Source organism: Carya illinoinensis, chromosome 12 (assembly GCF_018687715.1).
Source record: "Carya illinoinensis cultivar Pawnee chromosome 12, C.illinoinensisPawnee_v1, whole genome shotgun sequence".
Classification (NCBI taxonomy): domain Eukaryota; kingdom Viridiplantae; phylum Streptophyta; class Magnoliopsida; order Fagales; family Juglandaceae; genus Carya; species Carya illinoinensis.
In genome coordinates, this window is record NC_056763.1 from 29451665 (window position 1) to 29474523 (window position 22859).

Here is a 22859-nt window from a genome sequence, read left to right on the forward strand (position 1 = left end):
TTTTTTAATAAAATAAATAAATATAAAAATCTGTGACGTCCCCAAATTTCGTTTGGGATCGGACGGATATTTGAAGCGTCGAGACATGCAACACAAGGTTACCTGCCCCCGTTCATGACATATAAGATGCAATGTTCCTAACATGCATCTAACATTATGCAATATTCGCAGCGGTAATTTTTTTTCTTTAGCAATACTATGCACCAAATTAAAAATATCTCAAATGCTTAAAACATACTTTATACATAAAGACCCATTGAATAGATCACAACACTAGTCTAAAATGGTTATGATCCAAAAAGTACTAAAGATGCAACTCCATTATACAAGTAGTAATTTACGTTAACTACTATATTAACATTGACGTCGCACCGTCGCTTAGTCAACTGTGTCTAGTTGATCAGCTCATGATTCTCCTTCAGGTCTTGTAACAAGATCTACCATTCGGGAAGAATGGTAGTTGAGACTACCAAAATGAGATTTGATTACAAATCTCAGTAAGTTAACAAAAAACTTTCACACAAGCTAATGATGCATGCATGACAATAAAAGCATAAATGCATAATCAAATTTATAAGTAATTAAAGCATAACTTGGCGTACAACATAGCATAATTGACATAACTTAAATTGAAATATGAACTGAACTTAATTTGACATGAACTTGATCTGAAACTTGACTTATCATGAACTTGTTCTGAAACTTGACTTAACATGAAAAATACATACTCCACAGTTGTTGTGGCCCCATGTATTTTACACAAACTTTACTTAATATGAAAAATACATACTCCACAATTGTTGTGGTCCCATGTATTCTACACAAACTTGACTTAACATGAAAAATACATACTCCACAGTTGTTGTGGCCCCATGTATTCTACGTGTAAATACATACTCCACAATTGTTGTGGCCCCATGTATTATACGGAAACTTATTCTTTAACTGCTTAAATACATACTCCACAGTTGTTGTGGCCCCATGTATTATACATGTCACAATTGCTGTATCTCACGTAGTGTATGTGTCACAATTGCTGTGACCCTATACATAAGTAATCAAGATGAAACGTGACTGGAATACGAAAGGACTGAAGCTCTGACGTAACATAACGTGACTTGAACATAACTTGAAATACATGACCAACTTGAGATAGAAATATTTCATAACATTGCATAACATATAATAGACAACATATTTAACATGGCATACTTGCAACAGTGAATATTACATGACTTGACATACATGTAATAGATGGCATACTGCATGACGTACTTGTAAGGTACAGTAATACATGACAGAATATATTATGTAACAGATAAAAATTGACGACAGAATAAATTCTGTATAATAGACAATTACGTGATAACTTGGCATGGCATGACATATATGATAACACACATACATACATTGTAGTTCCTTTACTTAGCACACATACACAGTAGACTGCTAGTAAGTTAAAAACTAACTTACCTCGATCTCCGCGTTTCTTATAAAACTTCAAGTGCGACCACGAGGAACTGTAATTAGTGATTCTAAAAGTTAGAACTAAATCACTAATAATTTGAAATATGGAAAATACTAACTTAAAGAGTAAAATTTTCATTTTACTTTCTACATGTGGGAAAATAACCGTTTTACTCATAACTTAAGGATTTTGCATACTAACTCCAAAAGTTTCCAAAATTTACATTCCTCATGTAAATTTTGTCCTAAACTTAAATATCAACTCAGAAAAATTTAAAACAAAACACAACTATAAAGAACACACTATGGCCGAAACATCCATAGGCCATTTCCCTTGATTTTTGTTGCAATTCCTTCCAACTTCAAAACTTATGCTTAAACCAAAATTTTGCAACAAACATCTTCCAATCCTAAGTTCAAAACCATACTTAAAACATCCGTTTAGAAAAAACTAATAATTAACACCAAACTTTTTTGTAAAAAGATCCAAGCACTTGAATCACAAGTTTTGACCTTAAATCAAAACATCTCCAAGAATTTCAAAAATCAAATCTTACTTCTAACATATTCATAATATCATCCTAACATCAACCATGCTTTAAATCATCAAACTAAAATCACCAAAATTACAAAATAACATTTGGAGTTTTTGGTTTTACACTTAGTCCAAAAACATAAACTTTTTCCTCAACTCGTTTTGATAAATCTCTTGATCTATGACTTATAAATATATGATCTTCAAACCAAACCATCACATGGTTTAAAAAGATGTCCTAAAACATATATAAGCTTCTAATTCAAGATCACATGGTTAGAAATTAACCAAAACATAAATTTAGCCAAGAATATCCACACTTTGGCTTATTTGAATATCTCTTTGCATAAAATTTCATATCTTTGAAATTAACATCAAATATCTTCAAAATAATAATATAACATGTATATAAAATACTTAGGATCCTCCAATAAAATTATTAAAGTCATTAGAATAGGTTTAGACCACTAAAGAGTTAAACTTTCTCAAAACAGAAACTGTTTTTCTTCTTCCAGTTTCTAAGTTTCTAAATTTAAGAAAATATTTCATCAAAACTTTTAATCATGCAAAAATCCTCAACCAATAGTCACATATACATGTTGACAATACTCCATAAAAATTTCGGACCAATATCTATCCATTAGCTTGGTCAAAAACTCCAAACTATAACATATTCTCCAGTTTATCTCCCAGAATGACCTTTCTATAGTTTACACAATATTTGACTGACCAAATGATCTTCAAATAGGGCAAATAAGATATCCATGTAAACTAGACTAAAAAAGGAACAACTTATATGAAGGATACTTTATGATAAAACACTTACAAAAGCTTCGAAATGGATGTGCAAAAGACCTTCTAAAAACTATCCAAGAAAGAGTGTTTGATATTCTTTCAATGGAAAGTGTAAATGAAGATAATTTCGTGGGGAGAGGTGGCTGGAGATACTTATCGATGAGATATGGAAGAGATGAGGCTGAAGTTGAGAGTTGAGTGTAGTTTTCTCCTACCCAAAATATCTATAAAAGATTATCTCATAATATTCTATCCAATAGTATCTACAAAAAATCAACTTAAGATATTTTTATCTAATAATATCTATAAAAATTAACTCAAAATATTTTTACCCAATAATATTCATGAAAATTACCTCAAGATATTTCTTTTTATCCAATAATATCTACAATTTTGAACAGACGTTTTGTCCGAAAATATGAAAAAATGTTATTGCGCCACAAGACTTTAAATAACCTTTCGAGTCTAATGGCACAAACCATAATACATTTTGACACTTCTAACTATCTCTAATAATCAAAAACACACTTCTGATACCATAGTAAATAATAACACTAACTATGTAGTTAGACAAAAACCTATACGATTAATAGATTCGTGAAAACTTATGGGGTTTTCACGAGATTCCTAAAGTTAATAGAAATTTCACAATTGAATTTCTAGCGGGCTGTTACAAAATCTATATAAAATTATAAAATAATGCTACATACAATTATAAAGTGCATAATTATGAAGTAATTGTTTTTAAAAAAAGTAAGATTAACTATTAAAAATAGAGACATATTTTGTATTTAATTACAATTAAAAATGTAGTCCTTAAAATCTCTTCTTTCATGCTCTTTTGCCGGATTATCGAAATATAAAGTATTTTTGTAACATGAAAGTATCGTGCAAGGAATATGTGGTACAAAAATAACTTTTGTCATCCTAACTAGATTGCTTCACAAGTCTTCTGGAAGAAACGGGATGTGGCCTGGCCGCTGTAACGTGCTTGTCGAGTAAATTACTTCACGACTCAATTAAAGACTTTTTGCCTTCCACCTGTTGAATTATAGTCCATTCATGCAAATACAAACCTCATTAATTTCAGTTTGGTGGGACTTGTGGACGTGATCGATTCATGCCAAGTGAGGAATCTCTCTCTCTCTCTCTCTCTCTCTCTCTCTCTCTCTATATATATATATATATTTTCTTCCATCTCAAAGGAAATATGATTTCAAAAAATTCATGATCTACTCTTTGTTCTTGACGAGAAGATACATGTGATGGAAGGCCCTGAATTATGCAGTACTGTTGACTGCAACCCAGAACATGGCGTAAACACTAGATCTTACTCTGGAAATCATCGCATCCGAATAAATTTACTAAAATAAGAAACGAAAATGAAGACACAAACACAACATAGTTACATACTTTAGCGTAGAAAAAACAAAAAAAGAAAAAAACATTTTGTATATAGTTTTCGCACAAAGTCCATAGAGTTTAAAGACTGTGTGTGTATATATAGCCTTTTAATTTTTGCTTAAAAATATGCTGCCTTAGAGCATTAGTAATGAATTTAATAAAGTTAAAATTTAACTAAAATTTAATTAAATTATATAAAAAAAAAGACTGTAATAGATTCAATAAATAAAGAGTAATTTTAAGTTTTAAGTCTCGTTTAGTTTCAGTTGAAATGATTTGTTAAAAATTAAATAAAATATTATTATAATATAATTTTTTAATATTAATTTTGTTTTAAAATTTTAAAAAATTAAATTATTTATTATATTTTATATAAAAATATAAAAAAATTATAATAATAAAATAGAATAAAATAAGATAAGATAATTTAAATTTAATTACCTTTAACATTTTGGGAAAATTTATTCAGCCGCAACTGCTGGACCAAATTATTATTTTGACATAGAAAATTACCTCTCCCGCTGCTTATTTCGCGCGTTCTAATCTGAAGCACCGGTAGGTACATCAATAACTCCTTCCAGCTTTCATATGCGTCGTTCAAGTGTTGGCATTTAGTGCTATTGGTGGGGGGTTTTCACTTTTCTCTCATTTATTGCTATTGGTTCATTGCGCCATTCAAGATTACAACCATTTATTGCTATTGTTAGTGTGATAATTTTTCCTTTTATACGTTAACAAGACATGGACTGACTACGTGTTCGCAAAATGCTGTAATTTTTCCTTTTATTTTTTTTACTTAATAACGAATGAATTGTTTTTAAATGAATTTATAATTTTTTTTATTTTTAAAAAATGTTTAAATACTTTTAAAAAAATGTTGGAAAAATAAATAAATAAAAAAAGCTTGATCGGCGAGGATATACTCCTATGTGGACATAGCATTATCCATGGAAAATTATGAGCATTGTAAAAAAACTTTAATATAATTATATATCAGTTGAAAAAAATATGGTTGCTGTAAAAAAAAAAAAAAGGTTAAAAATTTTTATCCTTTGAAATAATATGAATATTAGAAAAATAATATGTAAATAAGAGGCTTCTTGGCCGCCCTCCTCTTCCTTCTCTTCTCTGAATTTTACAGGCTTATTACTAAAAATCCAAATTCCTAAAACTTGGTCTTAGTACGAAATACGAAGTTAATAAGTAATGTTCTTATAACCTCCCTTGCAATGTTTACAGGTTTTTCTTCGCAGATTTCCAATAAAAGCATTGGGTAACAGCCTTGGAAGAAAAAAGAAAAAACATTAGAAAATTGATAATTGAAAAGATTTAGCATATTCCGTAGTGACATTGCTTATCTCTGTGAATATTCAATGTAAGCCATAGGAAAATGGCTCTTTTTTTTTTTTTTTTTTTTTGATCGTATAACAAGTGCAAATTTATTGTTTTATAATCAGAATTTGGAATACATATATCATCAATATCCAATCCACCGTATAGATTAAAAAATATAAAGAATCCCCCACAAAAAATAAACTCAAACGCCGGTAATCAAATGAATCACCCAGGGCCCTTTTCTTCTTTTGGAGTCGCATCAAAACAAACCGAAAGCAAAAACCCACAGTGCAACCATCAAACCACCCTGCAACCTTGTAGCACTGCTAGTCGGAGCAACAGCCGGACCCTCTAACTCTACTGGAGAAGGCGCTGGAGAAATGCCAGTGTACCTGTGTCTTGGAGAAAGGACCACCACAACCAACTTCTGACCCTTCTTGCAGTGTCCGTTCGCCCCGCTGATGAAGTAGAATGGCCCAGATCGGTCAAGCATTACCTTAGTGTTCCCATCTTTGTACTCTTCAATGGGTTTAGAAGTATTGCAGCTAAGATAATCTTCCTTGTTAACTTGCAATACCGAGTCTTTCCCGCCGTCATATTTCCACACGAGAGAGTCACCGACGCGAAAACGAAAACTTTCCGCCCATTTATTGAGGGATTCAGATTGAGAGGACGGGGTCTTCCATGCATCCGCACTGCCTCCAACCACGATCTCTCTGGCTTCAGAGAAGCTGAAGAGTAACAGAAGCATAAAAACTGGAATTGCTCTTGGAATAACTGCCATTGAGAGAGATCGATGGGCACGACCAGCAAAAAAGGAAGGAGCTGTGAGAGCACCGGGGCAGTGAGTTTGTGTGGGTGTGTGTTTTCTTTCAGATGCATAGGAAAATGGCTCTGCCTATATCTTCGGAGATCTGAAAAAAGGGATAAGCCATAGAAAAATCAATGGAAGCTCTTGCCTATCTTTTTGTGTACTCTTTATTACTCTCCCTCTTAAGAAGCTCCATTACACTAGACACCATTACCCCAAGTCAACCAATCAGAGACGGCGACACTTTAGTTTCTGCTGATCGAAGTTTTCAATTGGGATTCTTCAGCCCAGCTAGTTCAAAGAGTCGATATATGGGAATATGGTACTTAGTATCTTCTGAAGTTGTTGTATGGGTAGCCAACAGAGACATTCCGCTTAACGATCACTCAGGAGTCTTAAGGATCACTTACGAGGGAGTTCTTGTCCTTCTCAACAGCACAAATAGTACTGTTTGGTCGTCTAATACATCAAGGACTCCAGAAATTCCAGTTGCACAGCTCTTGGATACTGGAAATCTAGTTGTGAAAGATGGAAACTTTGATGACCCAGGTAATTTTTTGTGGCAAAGTTTTGACCATCCTTGTGACACGCTCCTACCGGAAATGAAACTTGGAAAGAACTTAGTAACTGGTCTAGAGAGGTTTCTATCGTCTTGGAAGAGCATAGAAGATCCTACTCTAGGTGTATTTTCCATAAGGATAGATCCTCGTGGGCTTCCACAGTTACTATCTATGGAGGGGGCTGCAATCAAGTTTCGAGCGGGGCCATGGAATGGCCTTTCATTTTCGGGGTATCCATTAAGACCGAATTCGATATATAATTCTACGTTTGTGTTAAATGAGAATGAGGTCTATTATGAGAACAGACTCCTAAACAATTCAGTTTTTTCAAGATTGGTACTGAATCCATCAGGCCTAGTCGAACGCTTCACATGGATAGATCGGAGACAGAGTTGGCAGCGATTCCTTACAGCCCAGTTCGATCAGTGTGAAAATTATGCCTTCTGTGGTGCTTATGCTACTTGCAATCCCGATAACTCCCCAATATGTGCATGCTTTGAGGGATTCGAACCCAAATCTGAAAGAAATTGGAATTCAAATGATTGGTCTGATGGGTGTGTTCGGAGAACTCCATTGGAATGCAATGATGGAGATGGCTTCTTGAAATGGACGAAGTTGAAATTGCCCGACACATCTTCCTCCTGGTTTAACAAGACTACCAACCTCAAGGAATGTGAGGGATTGTGTTTAAAAAACTGCTCTTGCACAGCATATTCAAATCTAGATGTTAGGGGAGAGGGAAGTGGCTGCTTGCTTTGGTTTGGTAACCTGACTGATATTAGAGTATTCTCCGAGGGTGGACAAGAGCTATATTTAAAGCTGGCCAATTCAGAACTAGGTACATCATACTTTTCTTCTTCCTTTTTCATGGATTTGCTTCCTTTTTCTAAATAGAGGACAAAATCGACAACTGCATCGCTTCGTGTTCCATTGATACTTCTCATACATGCTAGCTTAGATGCTTATTGTGACTTTTTTCTCCATATGTTTTTGGGGTGAAGACAAAGGAAGGTACTTAGGTAAGGGTTTTCGGGATAAGGACCAACATTTTTAGAAATAAAATAAACAGATTTTGAATGTTGGCAAATACAAGCTATATGTTAGATGGTGAAAATTACGAAAATTATCTTCCCCACCCCCTCCTTTTCCAGTTCATTTTCGCAAAGTGATAATACTCTGGAAGCTAGTAACAACAGCAGTTGGGTTCCAATTTAATTGCTATGTCATATGTGATAAAATAATCAAAATTGGCAAATACCCCTTTGGAAAAAAAAAAAAAAATCAAAAGTGGCAAATATATTATATTGACTCTACTTCTTTATCTTTCAGATCGAATAGAGAAAAAGAAGCAACCCAGCAAGATAAAGCAAGCATCAATCATAGGCTCTGTCATATTAGTCACTGGAATTATAATACTTGGAGTGATCGCATATATACTGAAGAACAGACTACATTCCAAAGGTAAATATGTAAGACATGGACTCTGACTCTGAATCTGATTATTTCTGATGCGTCAGATTAGGTGGCTGATGGCCGGCTTCCATTCAATTATACTTTTCAAGTTTTTAGTGCCCAATTCATTTCCTAATATTTCAGGAATGAGCAAAAGAATCGACAAGAAAGATTGGGACAATGAAGGCTGGAACGAAGACATGGAGTTACCGATATTTGATTTGACAGCCATAGCTAATGCCACCGATAACTTTTCAAGCAACAACCAGCTTGGGGAAGGTGGCTTTGGACCTGTCTACAAGGTAATCAAGAACATCCTAACTATGTAAGCTTATCTTTTCCAGCAACATTTCCTAATCTATGGATTTTCAGGGTACACTAGATGGGCAAGTGATAGCAGTAAAGAGGCTTTCAAAGAATTCAGGACAAGGATCAAAAGAGTTCAAAAGTGAAGTTCAATCTATTGCCAGACTTCAGCACCGCAATCTCGTAAAGCTTCTCGGGTGTTGCATTCAAGAAGATGAAAAAATGTTGGTCTACGAATACATGCCTAACAAAAGCTTGGACTTCTTTATTTTCGGTTTGAGCTTTGACCCTTCTAAATCAGGACATTCATCTTCAGTGTTATCATCTTTCGTTATTGAAGTAGTTTGTTGAGAATTCAGCAAGGATTGTACTAACAATAATGTGAAATTTGACAGATCAGACGAAGAGTAAATTACTAGACTGGCATACGCGCATGAACATCATTGGGGGGATTGCAAGAGGACTTCTCTATCTTCATGAAGACTCTAGGCTGAGAATTATCCATAGAGATCTCAAAGCTAGCAATATCTTACTAGATAACAACATGAATTCAAAAATTTCGGACTTTGGCTTGGCTAGATCATTTGGGGGAGATGAAGTGGAGTGCATGACCAATAGGATTGTTGGAACATAGTAAGTACATTTGAACTTAATTTGTTGGTTACATCAAACAGTTTACGAACTTTCTTTTCTTTGCAATGATATCTACAGTGGTTATATGTCTCCCGAGTACGCGGTGCATGGGCAGTACTCAGTAAAATCAGATGTATTTAGCTTTGGAGTTTTAGTGCTAGAGATCGTAAGTGGGAAGAAGAACAAGGGATTCTGTAATCCAGACCACAACCTTAATCTTCTTGGACATGTAAGCAAGAAAAAGGGCACCCTATTGATATATTTTGGTTTTTTAATAGAAACCCATCTTAATACTCATCGGAAAATCTGGAGGCATTCCGACTCAAAAAGATCATATGGGTGTTTATTTGTTTCAGGCATGGAGACTTTGGGTTGAAGACAGGCCAATGGGACTGGTAGATGAATCGGTAGGCGAATCTATCACTCAATCTGAAGTGTTAAGATGCATTCAAGTGGGTTTGTTATGTGTGCAACATAATCCAGAAGATAGACCAAACATGTCATCTGTGGTTCTCATGTTAAGTAGTGAGAGTTCACTGCATAAGCCAAGGCAGCCAGGTTTCTATACAGATTCACGGAAGACAGATTATTCATCTAGTGAGCATGCAACTTATTCTGCAAATGAAATCAGCACTACATGGTTTGAACCACGGTGAGTATCACCAGTTGGAGCAGAAGGGGAGAGGGTTTTTCTAGCTAAAGCTCTTTTGTGTTAAGATATGACTTAAATAATTAAATTTAAATATTCTTACGAGTTTAACTTATTATTAGAGCTGACGTTCGAATATTCAACTCTACACTTCATATTTATTAAATTTACCTCTTTGCATCGTTAAAGTGAGCTGGTTGCTTTTACTGCACGCATTTTGTTTAATTATCTAGTCTATCAATCATTACGCATAAAGCTGCTTGTTCTTTTCCGACTAATTCTTTAATCAATTTCTCTTAATGTCTGCTACAAACTCACGTCTAATTTTGCTTTGAGAAACGCAATTAAAGGATAGAACTAATGATGGAGGTAACCTTTTAAGATTCTTAAAAATTCATGTTAAAAAAGAAAGAAAGAAAGAAAGAAAGCAGAAAAGGAGATGGTGAAGATGGTACGAGGGAGAGAAATTTTGATGGTACATCTTTGATATTCCCTATGTTTTTTAATACATAGCATATGTTTATATTTATAAATGAATGTGATTAGAGAAAAAAATGAAAAAATGAAAATGCAATGAATCAATGATATTAATTGATTCTGATTTATTTACACAATAAATTAAATATGATAGAGAATAAGTCATATTACTACACATACTAATAAGTATAGTAATATTCTAACATTTGTCTCTAACTTTGGATGATGATGAAGAGTCATATTGAGGTTATAAATAAGATCACGTTCTTGTCCATGTGAATGAGACTTGGAGATTTGACTAATAACCTAACAAAATGTATCTTGGTGGCACGTGGCATAAGTGGATGGCAGTTAAAAACAAATCGACGTACGAGATTGATGACAAAAAAGAGGGCAGGGATTCGTTAAATGCATAGGAAGTTTTTGAAGGACGTGTGGTGAACAGAAAAGAATATTAAATAACATGTTGAATATAAGACATATCACGAATTGTGATTTGTTAAGCGTGTAGGAAGTCTCTAAAGAATGTGCGGTGAACAGAAAAAAAGGCAAAATAATATATTGAATATGAGATTTATTGAGAAAGAAAAAATATTGTGAGAGAAACTAGGAAGTCGGTGGCTCTAATGCCTAAAACAACTGATGCAGTTGATTGGTAGTATGACATGGGAAAAACTAGATAAAAAAAAATGGACGTAACAAAGAAAATTTTGTGAGACCTAAAGTTAGTTAAAAAAAAAAAAAAAACTATTTCACAGAATTGAGCTTTGCATTAGCCAAGGGTGATGCATGGAATTCGAGTTAGATAATGTTAAGCTATTAGATTGTATGTTGATGGCGCTAAACTAACTTGAGATGACAAGTTAGTGCAAGTATAGCAATAAATATTGAAATAATGATTTTTCCTTGATTTGTGGCAATTTTGAGCATGTACCAGTATTTTGACCATAACTTTAATTATAGGTATTAGATTTGCGCATGTGACCTCAATCCGGAAAACTCTTTTCGTTGCGCACGCTGTGGTCGCCAAGTTGTTTTTAAGCTCAAAATCAATTGTTTTCTCATTCAAATCTCAAATTTTAGACTTTTTTTACTTTTTATGATAATATTTTGTTTGTCAATCATAAAATGGTTTTTAGCCCCATTTTGGCCAGATTTTTGACAAATTGTTTCTTTATTTACATATTTATCTTTGGTGTGTTTATTAGGATTTTCTATTTTTGAAAAAATCATAATATTTTTCGATTTACCGGTATTTCAACCCGGCTTGTGGGTTTGGTGGGACATTATGGAATTTTGATAATTTTCAATTGAAAGTAGAATTGTTTTCTCTGTGTTTTAGACGAATCTCCTATCTTATTTATTTCGATTATCTATTGAAACTAGCAACCTAAATTAATATAAATTTTGTTCTGTGTCAAAGGGCTTTGATACCATTTAGAAAATAAAATAAAATAAAAGAGAAGATAGAGAAGAGAAAAAAAGCGAGGAAGACTTTAAGGACTATATCTTTGCTATCCTCAATTGTTTTCTAATATATAACATATGTTCCTATAGGTAAATGAGATTAGATAAAAAAATAAAAACACAATAAATCAATAATACTAATTGATACTGATTAATTTATAAAATAAATAAATTTGATAGATAATAAGTCATATTATTACACGTATTAGAATATTATGAAAAGATTTTATGATTAACAATTCCAAAATGTTATTATGGCAAAAAATAGAACCAATATTAGATTTTTTTCTAACATAATTAATATTAAATAAATAATATTAGATATAATTATAGAGTATATAATTACAGCATATTATATTTAAACAGAGTTAAATCTAAAAAAAGCAAGGAAGACTTTAAGGACTATATCTTTGCTATCCTCAATTGTTTTCTAATATATAACATATGTTCCTATAGGTAAATGAGATTAGATAAAAAAATAAAAACACAATAAATCAATAATACTAATTGATACTGATTAATTTATAAAATAAATAAATTTGGTAGATAATAAGTCATATTATTACACGTATTAGAATATTATGAAAAGATTTTATTATTAACAATTCCAAAATGTTATTATGGCAAAAAATAGAATCAATATTAGATTTTTTTCTAAAATAATTAATATTAAATAAATAATATTAAATATAATTATAGAGTATATAATTACAGCATATTATATTTAAACAGAGTTAAATCTTTTATTAAAAAAATAATTTTTTATATATCATCTTTTATCTATTTTTATCAGTGGGACTGCGGGGCACCGTATCTAGCACTGCTGATATTAACGTGGCTCTCGTACAAAATGTCATCATTACGTTCACCTTACACAAAACCAAAATTAAAGAAGAAAGGAAAAAGAAAAAAAAGCTACCTATCAATTTGGAAAAGGAAAATAATCTGATGGAAACAGAGTTATAGCGCGCGCATGCATGCATGTATGACTTGTCCGTCAGAATCGTATAAAAGTCGACCAGGTCGATATATTAATGACGGCCTTTAATTTCCAAGCCTAACCTTTTGCGTCGTTCCCAGCATTGGATGACGATTGAGTGTGCCGTGTGCGGCTGCTTTCAACTCTCATGCTCAAATGGGACTTCAACGTGAAGACCTGTTCAGGCCGCCCCCAATCCCCCTAACTTTGGAGAGATGGGCCCCATTTTTTATCTCGAGCCATATTTTTTTTTTCATTTAATAAACATTTTTTTATAATATTCTAAAAAAATATTTAACCTTTTAGGTGACAGTATCGAAAGCCACCACCGGTGGCTCTAGCATTACTCCATTGCTTTGTTGGATAGCCGACAAGGGAGACAGAAGTGCATTGGGATTTAAGTATTATGATGAAATATATTTTTAAATTATTATGATTAATCTGTTCCAATAATGATGTATCATTGCATGCATGACTTTCTGAACAAGGCAACATGACTGATTAACATTATGGGGGAAAGAGCTAGGCCGAGTGATTGCATACAAATTCGTGAAGCCGAAGCTTGTTTTTCATTTTTTTCTGTCATTATTATGAACCTTACTGAACTCCCATCACGGTGTGAAAAGGGCCTACTTTACTGATAGGACCAAACGGCCCCATTAAGAATATTATTGCAATATTATTCTCTTGCATAATCCAAAACTCTTTGCTTTGCCAATTGTTTGATCTACGTCAAGATTGCATATGCCCTAAAATTTTGAAACCCAAAGTAATAAATCATTCTAAAATATTTTTCTGTAGAAGAGTTGTAATTCAACTAGACAAACCAAAAAGAGTTCTCAAAATAAAAAATGATGTTCGTTAGCGTAGATTAACATTTATTTTCATCATTCTTCTCAATTTATCATATTTTATCTTATCTAATTGTGAAAACAAATAAGAAAGAGAGACTACAGACCATGTCAAAGATACTATGAAACCTTAACGTCAACAAAACCAAAAGCATTTCTCTTGTTCATGTACATGATATGGTGGTATTAATTGGACCCAATTCTGTAAACCTTTTCTGACGTCGAAATGAGATTATGAGGCCGTAAGATTTAGGTGAGCGTCACCAAATCTTAATTCAAACTGACCAAAAACAACACCTTAGCCGTAGGATTTTGCTGACCAGAAAAAAAAAAATAATAATAATAGAGGACTTGGCAACGATTCCAGGTCACCGTTCTTAATTTCCCCCGATAGACACTGCATGAGCTGGCATCCTCCTTATTAATTTATATATATTTTTAATAAAATAGTGATGAATAATTAGGTAAAATTTAACTTGCATACAGACTGGCTATAAGATGACAGCGAGTATATTTTCTTTATTAGAAAATAAGAATTGACTTTTTTTTGGGGGGTGGGTGGGGTTTTGAAGAGTGGACCTTTCTGTCTCTCACAGCTTCTTTAATTTTGTTCGTAGGACATAAATGTCAATTCATTGATGCTTTTATTTAAATTTATTTAGTTTTCGTCAGCATGCAGCGTGAGATACGTCATCTCGTTTTACCGACATCCAATCATATTGTTTTGTTTTGTTTTTGGGTTCCTGCTTTTGTAAAGTCAAATTCAATCCAACTATCTAAACACTGGACCATACCAATCCAATTTTAATCTGCAACCAAATTCTGTCGCAAACAGCAACGCCTCAGATAAATCCTCCCACCGAATAATCCGCCGCCCATAAAAGATGGATCGATATGGACAACATGAAATATAGACATTATCTTTAAAAAATATACTGAGATATGAGTTATACTTGTATGTTGAGAATATATTATTTACTATTAAACTTATTATAATATCTTTTATTGAAAATGACTTTTATGTATATTTTAAAGAATAGAAATAATATTTACAGTAATAGAATACATAAATAAATAGAGGGCTTTTTTTTTAAAAAAATAAAAATAAATATGAGGCTTGTAATTACATCTTAGTTTAATACATCTTCTAGAAGATTTATTAAAGTTAGCATTGAGTAATGATGATGATGATGAGCCTGACACCACCATACCATCATTAATCCTTTTAATCCTCCCCTTAAAAAAAAAAGCGGTCATAATTGGTAAGGAAAATCCAACAAGAAAACGACACCGTCTCAAGTCTCAACCTTCATATTAATCGATTTTACCGATTAGCCAAAGGAATTCAAAGCCGGGACTGCTTAAACTAAGCCAATGTGCAACTATAAATAGAGCTGTTGGCTTCCCTTCCTTCCCACACTTCGCATTTAGCCCAAGTTAACTAGATTTGGATCGCGGAATCCCAGAGAGAAGGACACACAGAGAAATCACAGAGAACCTTTCAAAACTCCGTCAATGGCCACCAAAGTGTATATTGTGTATGCATCACTCAACCTTAGTTCGTCTAATACTCTGTCTTTTGCTCTGTATTCCTTCTTTTTTTCTTTGCGGGGATTTCTTACACTTCGGTTTTGCATTTGATTCCACGAATTCTATATTCTCATTCGACGATTGATATGCGGGTTGTTCTTTCTATAATATATTCCCGAAACTTGTGTTTGAGTTGCAAATGTAATTTTTCCTGGAATCTTTCTTTGCTGGTCGTAATAATTGTTATTGATCCGAGAGAATTATCGTGAAGATTATCTTTTAAATACATGCTTTTTAATTTGATGAACGGAGAATGACCTGAAATTCAAGGAAAATGGTTTTGGTACGCAAGAGGCTTTTGTTTAGGTCAGAGCTCTGCAGGTTGAATTGTTCTCGCTAGAGAGTCTCACAGTTTTGAATTAACCCGTTGGCATGAAACTGGTTCGATTCTGCTCGTTCTGTTTTAGCATTTCTACTTTAGCTCTTCTTTTTTCATAAGAAATCGAATTAAAATAATCTCCTTGTTCACCTGTAACTGGAAAGGTTGCAGAATGTAGGGCCTCTTGCTCTACTTTTGCTATATAAGATCTGAGGACACCAATGACGAACAGGAATAGCCTAGTCAACATAGCTTCCATTGGTTATAAATTCTGAAATGCAATCCTGTGCAATTCTCACCATCCTTTTCTTTTAATTAAGACTTTAACAGTCTGTGCTTTGATGTGGGCCCTAGTGAAAGGCTTTGATTTGATCTTCTTTTTGTGTGACGTGGTTTACACCCTAAGTTGGGTGCTGGCATTATTTATCCACACGTCTCAAGATTTGTAGGTGTAGGATGCTCCATCCCTCACAGGTTGAATGTGAAAAGTAAAATCAAATGTGGTCATCCATTGTAGTTGTTGCTTGTTGGGCTTTGCCTCTGATTGAGTGTTTGGCAGGACAAAGTAAGAACTAAGAAGCATGGAAAGTTCAAGCACACCCTTAGTCCCGAGTTTAGACCTAGAAAAGGATAACAGTGGTGATTCGGATGGAAATAAACTTTTAGAAATCTCTTTCAAATGGTATTGTGTTTAGTTTGGCTAAAGGGTGGCTCTGCGGCCACCACTGGGGCTTCCCGCTAGTGTATTTTGTATATTTTTATTTTTTGGCTTTTTTTCACTTGTATTTTTTTTAACACTTTAAATATTTAAAAAATAAATAAAAAATTCACAATATCATTAAAAAATACTTCCTTAATCACTAATTAAAAAAAAATTAGCTTGAACAGTATAGGTGGTCAAGAACATTCTGTCATGTTAATAGTGACATTTTTTCGGCCATATTGTTACTTGAAATGTTGTCAGTCAACTGTTCCTCTGCGATGTGGACCTTGGGGATTTGCCACTGGCCTTTAATCTCAGAAAGAATCTGGGAATTTCATGAGACATATTTGTTCGGAAAAATTATTTTAGAAGTTGGCTGTGTGAAGGCTGCCTTCTCAGCAATCCATAAAATGTCAAATCTGAGCAAGTTGTTTTTCCCGGAGATTTGCAAGTATTCATGGCATTTTAATCATTAATGCTCTCATTTTTTTCATTTAATTCTCAATGAAATACAATATTATATAATTATAAAAGCAAATTAATATTTTCATCAGATACCATCCATGTAAGGTGATTTGATTTTCACCCTGTTTGTTGTTCTTTCTCGCTAGAGTCTATAATTGATTTTGCTACCGTGGGATTGGATTGTCATACAACTCTCATAATCTTTTCTTGTCTTGTTGCTACAGGTACTATTCCATGTATGGACATGTAGAGAAACTAGCAGAAGAGATAAAGAAAGGGGCTGCATCTGTTGAAGGTGTGGAAGCCAAATTATGGCAGGTAACAATGCCCATTCCTTATCATCTCTTGCATTGCATGCTCTGCCATTTTATCTCTTTATCTTTTCATTTTCTGTTTTCTTTTTCATCGTAATAACCTAGTCTCTGCTTTGCATATTGTTATAGCATATTTCATGATCAACTCTGAAGTTTGCAATATATATATTTATGCTAAAAAATGTCATCCAAAGTTGGGGGGGTCTCCCTTGTCGATCAGTACATCTAGAGATCAGAATTTTGTCCAAGTTATTGGTTATGTCACTATTCAACAAGTTCAAGCAACTGGCTGTTTATGGCTAAGGAACAGTTTCTCGGGTGGGCCATGGTTTTATGTAGAAGGCCAAAAGCTTTACATTCTCGAATAAGTTAGAGAAAATCTATGTTTTTATTTATCTCTGCATTTTCAGTAATTGATTGATAAGTTCCGTGACTGACTGTAGTGGACTTGTGGAGCAGGTGCCTGAGACACTACCAGAAGAGGTGCTTGGGAAGCTGAGTGCACCACCAAAGAGTGATGTGCCAATCATTACGCCCGATGATCTTGCTGAGGCTGACGGGTTTATTTTTGGCTTCCCAACAAGATTTGGAATGATGGCTGCTCAATTCAAAGCATTTCTAGATGCAACTGGAGGTTTATGGAGAACACAACAGCTAGCAGGCAAGCCTGCTGGGATCTTCTACAGCACTGCATCTCAGGGTGGTGGACAAGAGACAACTGCGTAAGTTCATGAATCAATAAACTAACTGAATTACCCTGAATATTCTGAATCCAGGAAAATAAAACTGACTTACCATCAATATGTCTTAGGTTAACTGCAATTACTCAGCTGGTTCACCACGGAATGATTTTTGTACCCATTGGATATACATTCGGAGCTGGCATGTTTGAAATGGAGAAAGTGAAGGGTGGAAGTCCTTATGGTGCTGGAACTTTCGCTGGAGACGGCTCGAGACAGCCATCCGAGCTTGAGTTGGAGCAAGCATTCCACCAAGGAAAATACATTGCCACCATCACAAAGAAACTCAAGGGCGCCGCTTAAAGTGTCCAAAGTAATAATTCACCATAAAGATGTCAACTGAAATCATTTTTCAGTCTTATACTCTTAGATTTTCATATTCCTATATGTGTTTGCAAGCAATAATTACTGTGTCGTTTGATGCATGCTTTGTATGTCCTACACACAGTTCAGTTATCATTAATGGTAAAAGTTTGCTGGAACATCCCATCTGTGCATAATTGCTGTCTTTTCCGCTTATATGGTAACAAGAACACGACAGAACTTCTATACTGGTGTCAAAGCTAAGGCCTGGTGGAATAGACAGGGCACTACTCGAGCACGAACCCTTCACCGTACAATCCATTGATTATTGATTGAAGTCAATTAGTAGCCGATATAAAAATAAAAACGATCGTGTTTATAGTATTGAAATCCGTGTAATCATGTCCTGATAAAAAAAAAAAAAAAACTGGTTGTTTCTCAAAATAATCGTCGTAATGGTATATGGATTGCAAAGGTAGTCGTTTAGGCTGAGAGCATTGGCCAGAAGGGATATAGACGCAAAGTCATATTAGTTTCATTGAAAATTCAGTCACATATTATTCAGCGAAATCTACTGCCTATTGTCTACATATTATATGATCTTCTGCAACTGGCCGCCATATCCACTTGTTTAATTTGAAATGCTTGGAAAAAGAGCGAGAAAATGCCTGAGAATTTGCAACTTGGTTTGGATGGTATATAGAGTGGTAGACAACAACTTGCAATCTTATCTCATTGTGGCCATAAAGTTCTTCCACTTGTCAGTAGTACTGTTCTTTATCTTCTTCCATCTGGACTTCCATGACAATTTTCTCAGAAATACCGAAGAACGTACATACACCTCCAAGATTTCAAATGAAATTAAGAAAAAAAAAAAAAACACTCCATACAAGAAAGGAAAAGGAGTAGGGCATGAGCCTTACGAAATTAACCTCAAGGCCACGGGTAAGGGTAGATGTATGGTAGTTTGCTCATGTTCACGAAAATCCTGTTTGTTTAATTCAGCATGCAGTTAATTAGTACTCGATGCAATCATGCAGCAAGCATAAATGGAGAAAATCTCATATTCAAAGTACAAACAGGTTTCTCCTTAGTCCATAACAGTCCCCTACATTTTCCCCAAAATCTTGCGGCAGTTCGGTGCATGTCTTGTCGATTTCAGAAACTCATTGGTCCATCTCACTGACTCACCATGTCCATTATTTTTCAATTTGGTTCTGCAGTACTATTTGATTTATGACCAACACAAATACGTTAATTAGTTAGGCGTATATATATCCTTGTAGTGGGAAATAAAGCTATTCTATCCATAGTTTGGCCAGGAATTCCTCCAGCTAGATGAAGTACCATACAAGTGCAGGGTTTGTTGGACCACCACTTCTAACCCAATAGGCCTTGGGTTGCTCGATCGGATCATCCCAAAAGGATTGGTCATTTTTTAAAAATTTTAGGGATATAGCCACCCATAAAAATAGAGGATTATATATATAACTAGGTGGGAGCAACGTGCAAAACACGTTTGTCTAATTTTATGAAATGATTATTTGTAAAAAATAATATATATTTTATAAAAATTATTGATGTCACTTAATAATTTAAGGTATATTAGAGAAAATAAAAAAATTAGTTCAAAATATCATATAATCCAATACATGTTTATAACATCTATAATTTTAGCAAAGATGTATACGAAAAATTTAATAAAAGTCTAACATAAACGGTAGTTCAAAATATGTATCGTTTGATGTTTGTATTATTATTCATCAATTTATGTCATCCTGTAGACGATCAATAGAGACAACATTGAATTCTTATTTTGCTGTTGGTTAAGTCGATCAGGGACAACATAAAGTTAAAACATAATCTTTTTATAAAATTTGTGGTATAATATTTTCTATATATAGCATATATATAAATCCTAAAATATATTTTGAAGTTGTTGGCCAAATTTACTCTTTCTTGATTAGCTCAAGGATCACGGCCTTTGTCATGTACCCATCATAGCAAGCCTACGTGTGGAATATGACTTAGCGGAAGTTACGTCCTACTACCATGGGAAAAGAAAAAACACTTTGATTAAACACACTTGTATTATATATTATATGAGATTTTTAAATTTGAAATATTCAATAATCTGAGTTAATGAAACGTATAATACACGTATATTATACTTAGAGATTTACGTCTTATGTACCTAATACACGTGTATATGTTAAGGAAAATGAGAAAAATATAATAACTAATATTTAATTACTTATTATTATATAAACTATTAAGTATTATTATTATTGTAATTAATAAATCATATAACAACATTGAATGCTATCTCTCTCAATATTTATGTCTTCATTTTATATTTCAAACCGTTAAAATAAACGGTGTTAACTTTAACGGAAAAACAAGAAAAACCGTTAAAACAAGATTTTCCGTTACATACACACTTTTTATATATAGAAGATATATATATATTTAATAAAAAAAAAAAAAAAAGAAAGAAAACGGTAGTTTTTGGAGCTTAATTCATATTTTAGAAAGAGTGGTACTACTCATATCTTTTTTCTTTATTGCTAGCACATTTTAAGATTTTTATTTTTAGTTTTATTTTTTATTTTTTTATATATTTAAATAATTTTAAAAAATATAAAAAATACATCAATACACTAAAAATCAATTCCTTAATTATTGATTAAAATTTTTTTTAGATGAGCAGTTAGTGGGAGCGTTAACAATGGGGTGGCATAGTAGAGTTTCTCATTTTAGAAATCTTATGGCAAAAAATATATACATCGCCCCCAAACAAAAGAACAAAGATTTTTGCCAAGAGTTTAATGATCTAATGACATATGACTTGGTTCTCCAAACTACCTTGGGATGGCACTAAACTACCTTGAGATGACAGATTAGTGCAAGTACATCAAGAAACACTAAAACAATGACTTTTCCTTCATTTGTGACAGTTTTGAGCATGTATCAGTATTTTAGTCATAACTTTGACTATAGATATTGGCTTCACTCATGTGACCCTAATTTGGAAAGTTCTTTTTGGCGCGCACGCCGTGTTCACCAAGTTGTTTTCAAGTCCAAAATCATTTGTTTTCCTCTTCAAATCTCAAATTTTAGATGTTTTTTTAATATTTTATGGTAATATTTTGTTTATCGGTTAGGAAATGATTTTTAGCCCCATTTTTGACAAATTACTTCTTTATTTACATATTTATTTTTGTTGTGTTTATTAAGATTTTTTATTTTTGGTAAAATCATAATATTTTTCTATTTACAAGTATTTCTATCTTGCTTATGGGTTTGGTGGGACATTCCAGAATTTTGATAATTTTCAATTGAAAATAGAATGATTTTCTCTGTGTTTTGAGTGAATTTTCTATCTTCTTTGTTTCGATTATTTGTTGAAATTTGCAGTTAGAAGTAATATAAATTTTGTTCGGCCTCAAAGGGTTTTGATACCATGTAGAAAATAAAATAAAATAAAAAAGGAGACAGAGAAGATGGAAAGAGGGAGGAAGATTTTGAGAGCTACATTTTGCTATACTCAATTGTTTTATAGTATATATGTTCCTATTTATAGGTGAATGAGATTAGATAAAGAATAAAAATACATTAAATCAATAATACTAATTGATATTGATTGATTTACATACAAATTAAATATGGTAGAGAATAAGTTATATTACTATATGTACTAGAATATTACGAAAATATTCTATTATTAACAATTCCAAAATATTATTTCGGCAAACAATAGAACCAATATTAGATGTTTTTTCTAGAGTAACCAATATTGCATAAGTAATATTAGATATAATCATCGAGTATATAATTATAGCGTATTATATTTAAAAAAGAGTTAAATTTATTATAATCTCTATATATTTTTATCAGTGGGAATGCGGGGTGTACACTGCTTATATTAACGTGCCTCTCATACAAAATGTAGGGGCGATAATATGTTACACAACTCGTTAATCTAATACAAATACGATACAATAATAGCGGGTTAGGGTTTAGTTTTAACGGGTTCAAGTCAAAACGGATTGACCCGTTAAGATAAAATTAGTTAACAGGTTGATAATGGGTCAATAAGTTATAACACGTTAAGAAAATTAAAATTACAATTATACCCTTATACCTAAAAGTAAAATTGTTAGAATTTCAATTTCGATATTTTTATTATTTGGATTGTAATTTCGGACTTGTAGTTAGCTTTATAATTTTTATAAATATTGTGATTTTAAAATTTATATAAAATTATGCTAAATTTAATTAGGTCAAACTGGTTAATTTCGGATCTATTCAACTCATTTATATAAATAGTTTGAAACGAGTAATATTATATCGTGTGAATCTATTTCATAATATTTACTAATAGGTCAAAATGGATTGACATGACACGATCTATTATGTAAATGAGTTATGTTAGGATTTAAGATTTTGACACGATAATCTTAACGGATCAGGTTATAATTGAGTTATATAATATAATATACATATTTTGATATGATACAAATACAATTGACTAATACGATTTGACACCCCTAACAAAATGTCATCATTATGTTCAGCTTACGCAAAACTAAAACTAAAATTAGAGAAAAAAGAAAAAAGAAAAAAAAAAGCTACCTATCAATTTAGAAAAGGAAAATAATCTGATGGAAACAGAGAAAGGGCAGAGTTATAGCGCATGCATGC

The 22859-nt window shown here is 32.9% G+C and overlaps 3 protein-coding genes across 4 annotated transcripts; 2 read left to right on the forward strand and 1 right to left on the reverse strand.

Annotated features, from left to right (window-relative positions):
• Window positions 1-5795: 5795 nt before the first annotated feature.
• LOC122289503 (early nodulin-like protein 1) lies at window positions 5796-6320 on the reverse strand. Its single transcript, XM_043096548.1, has one exon. The coding sequence runs from the start codon at window positions 6318-6320 to the stop codon at window positions 5796-5798; it is 525 nt and encodes a 174-aa protein (XP_042952482.1).
• Window positions 6321-6481: 161 nt separating this feature from the next.
• On the forward strand, window positions 6482-10135 carry LOC122289501 (G-type lectin S-receptor-like serine/threonine-protein kinase SD1-1). 2 transcript variants are annotated; one of them, XM_043096545.1, is made up of 7 exons: window positions 6482-7745; window positions 8237-8368; window positions 8504-8661; window positions 8732-8939; window positions 9061-9298; window positions 9377-9527; window positions 9655-10135. In XM_043096545.1, exons 1-7 carry the CDS (start codon window positions 6482-6484, stop codon window positions 9952-9954), a joined length of 2451 nt encoding a protein of 816 aa, XP_042952479.1. In that variant the 3' UTR covers window positions 9955-10135. The 2 variants fall into 2 exon arrangements, with proteins under 2 accessions (XP_042952479.1, XP_042952480.1); XM_043096546.1 differs by lacking the exon at window positions 6482-7745 and having other exon boundaries at window positions 8237-8376.
• Window positions 10136-15090: 4955 nt separating this feature from the next.
• LOC122289502 (probable NAD(P)H dehydrogenase (quinone) FQR1-like 1) lies at window positions 15091-18336 on the forward strand. Its single transcript, XM_043096547.1, has 4 exons — window positions 15091-15259; window positions 17023-17116; window positions 17572-17834; window positions 17924-18336. Exons 1-4 carry the CDS (start codon window positions 15237-15239, stop codon window positions 18153-18155), a joined length of 612 nt encoding a protein of 203 aa, XP_042952481.1. The 5' UTR covers window positions 15091-15236; the 3' UTR covers window positions 18156-18336.
• The last annotated feature ends 4523 nt before the right edge of the window (window positions 18337-22859 follow it).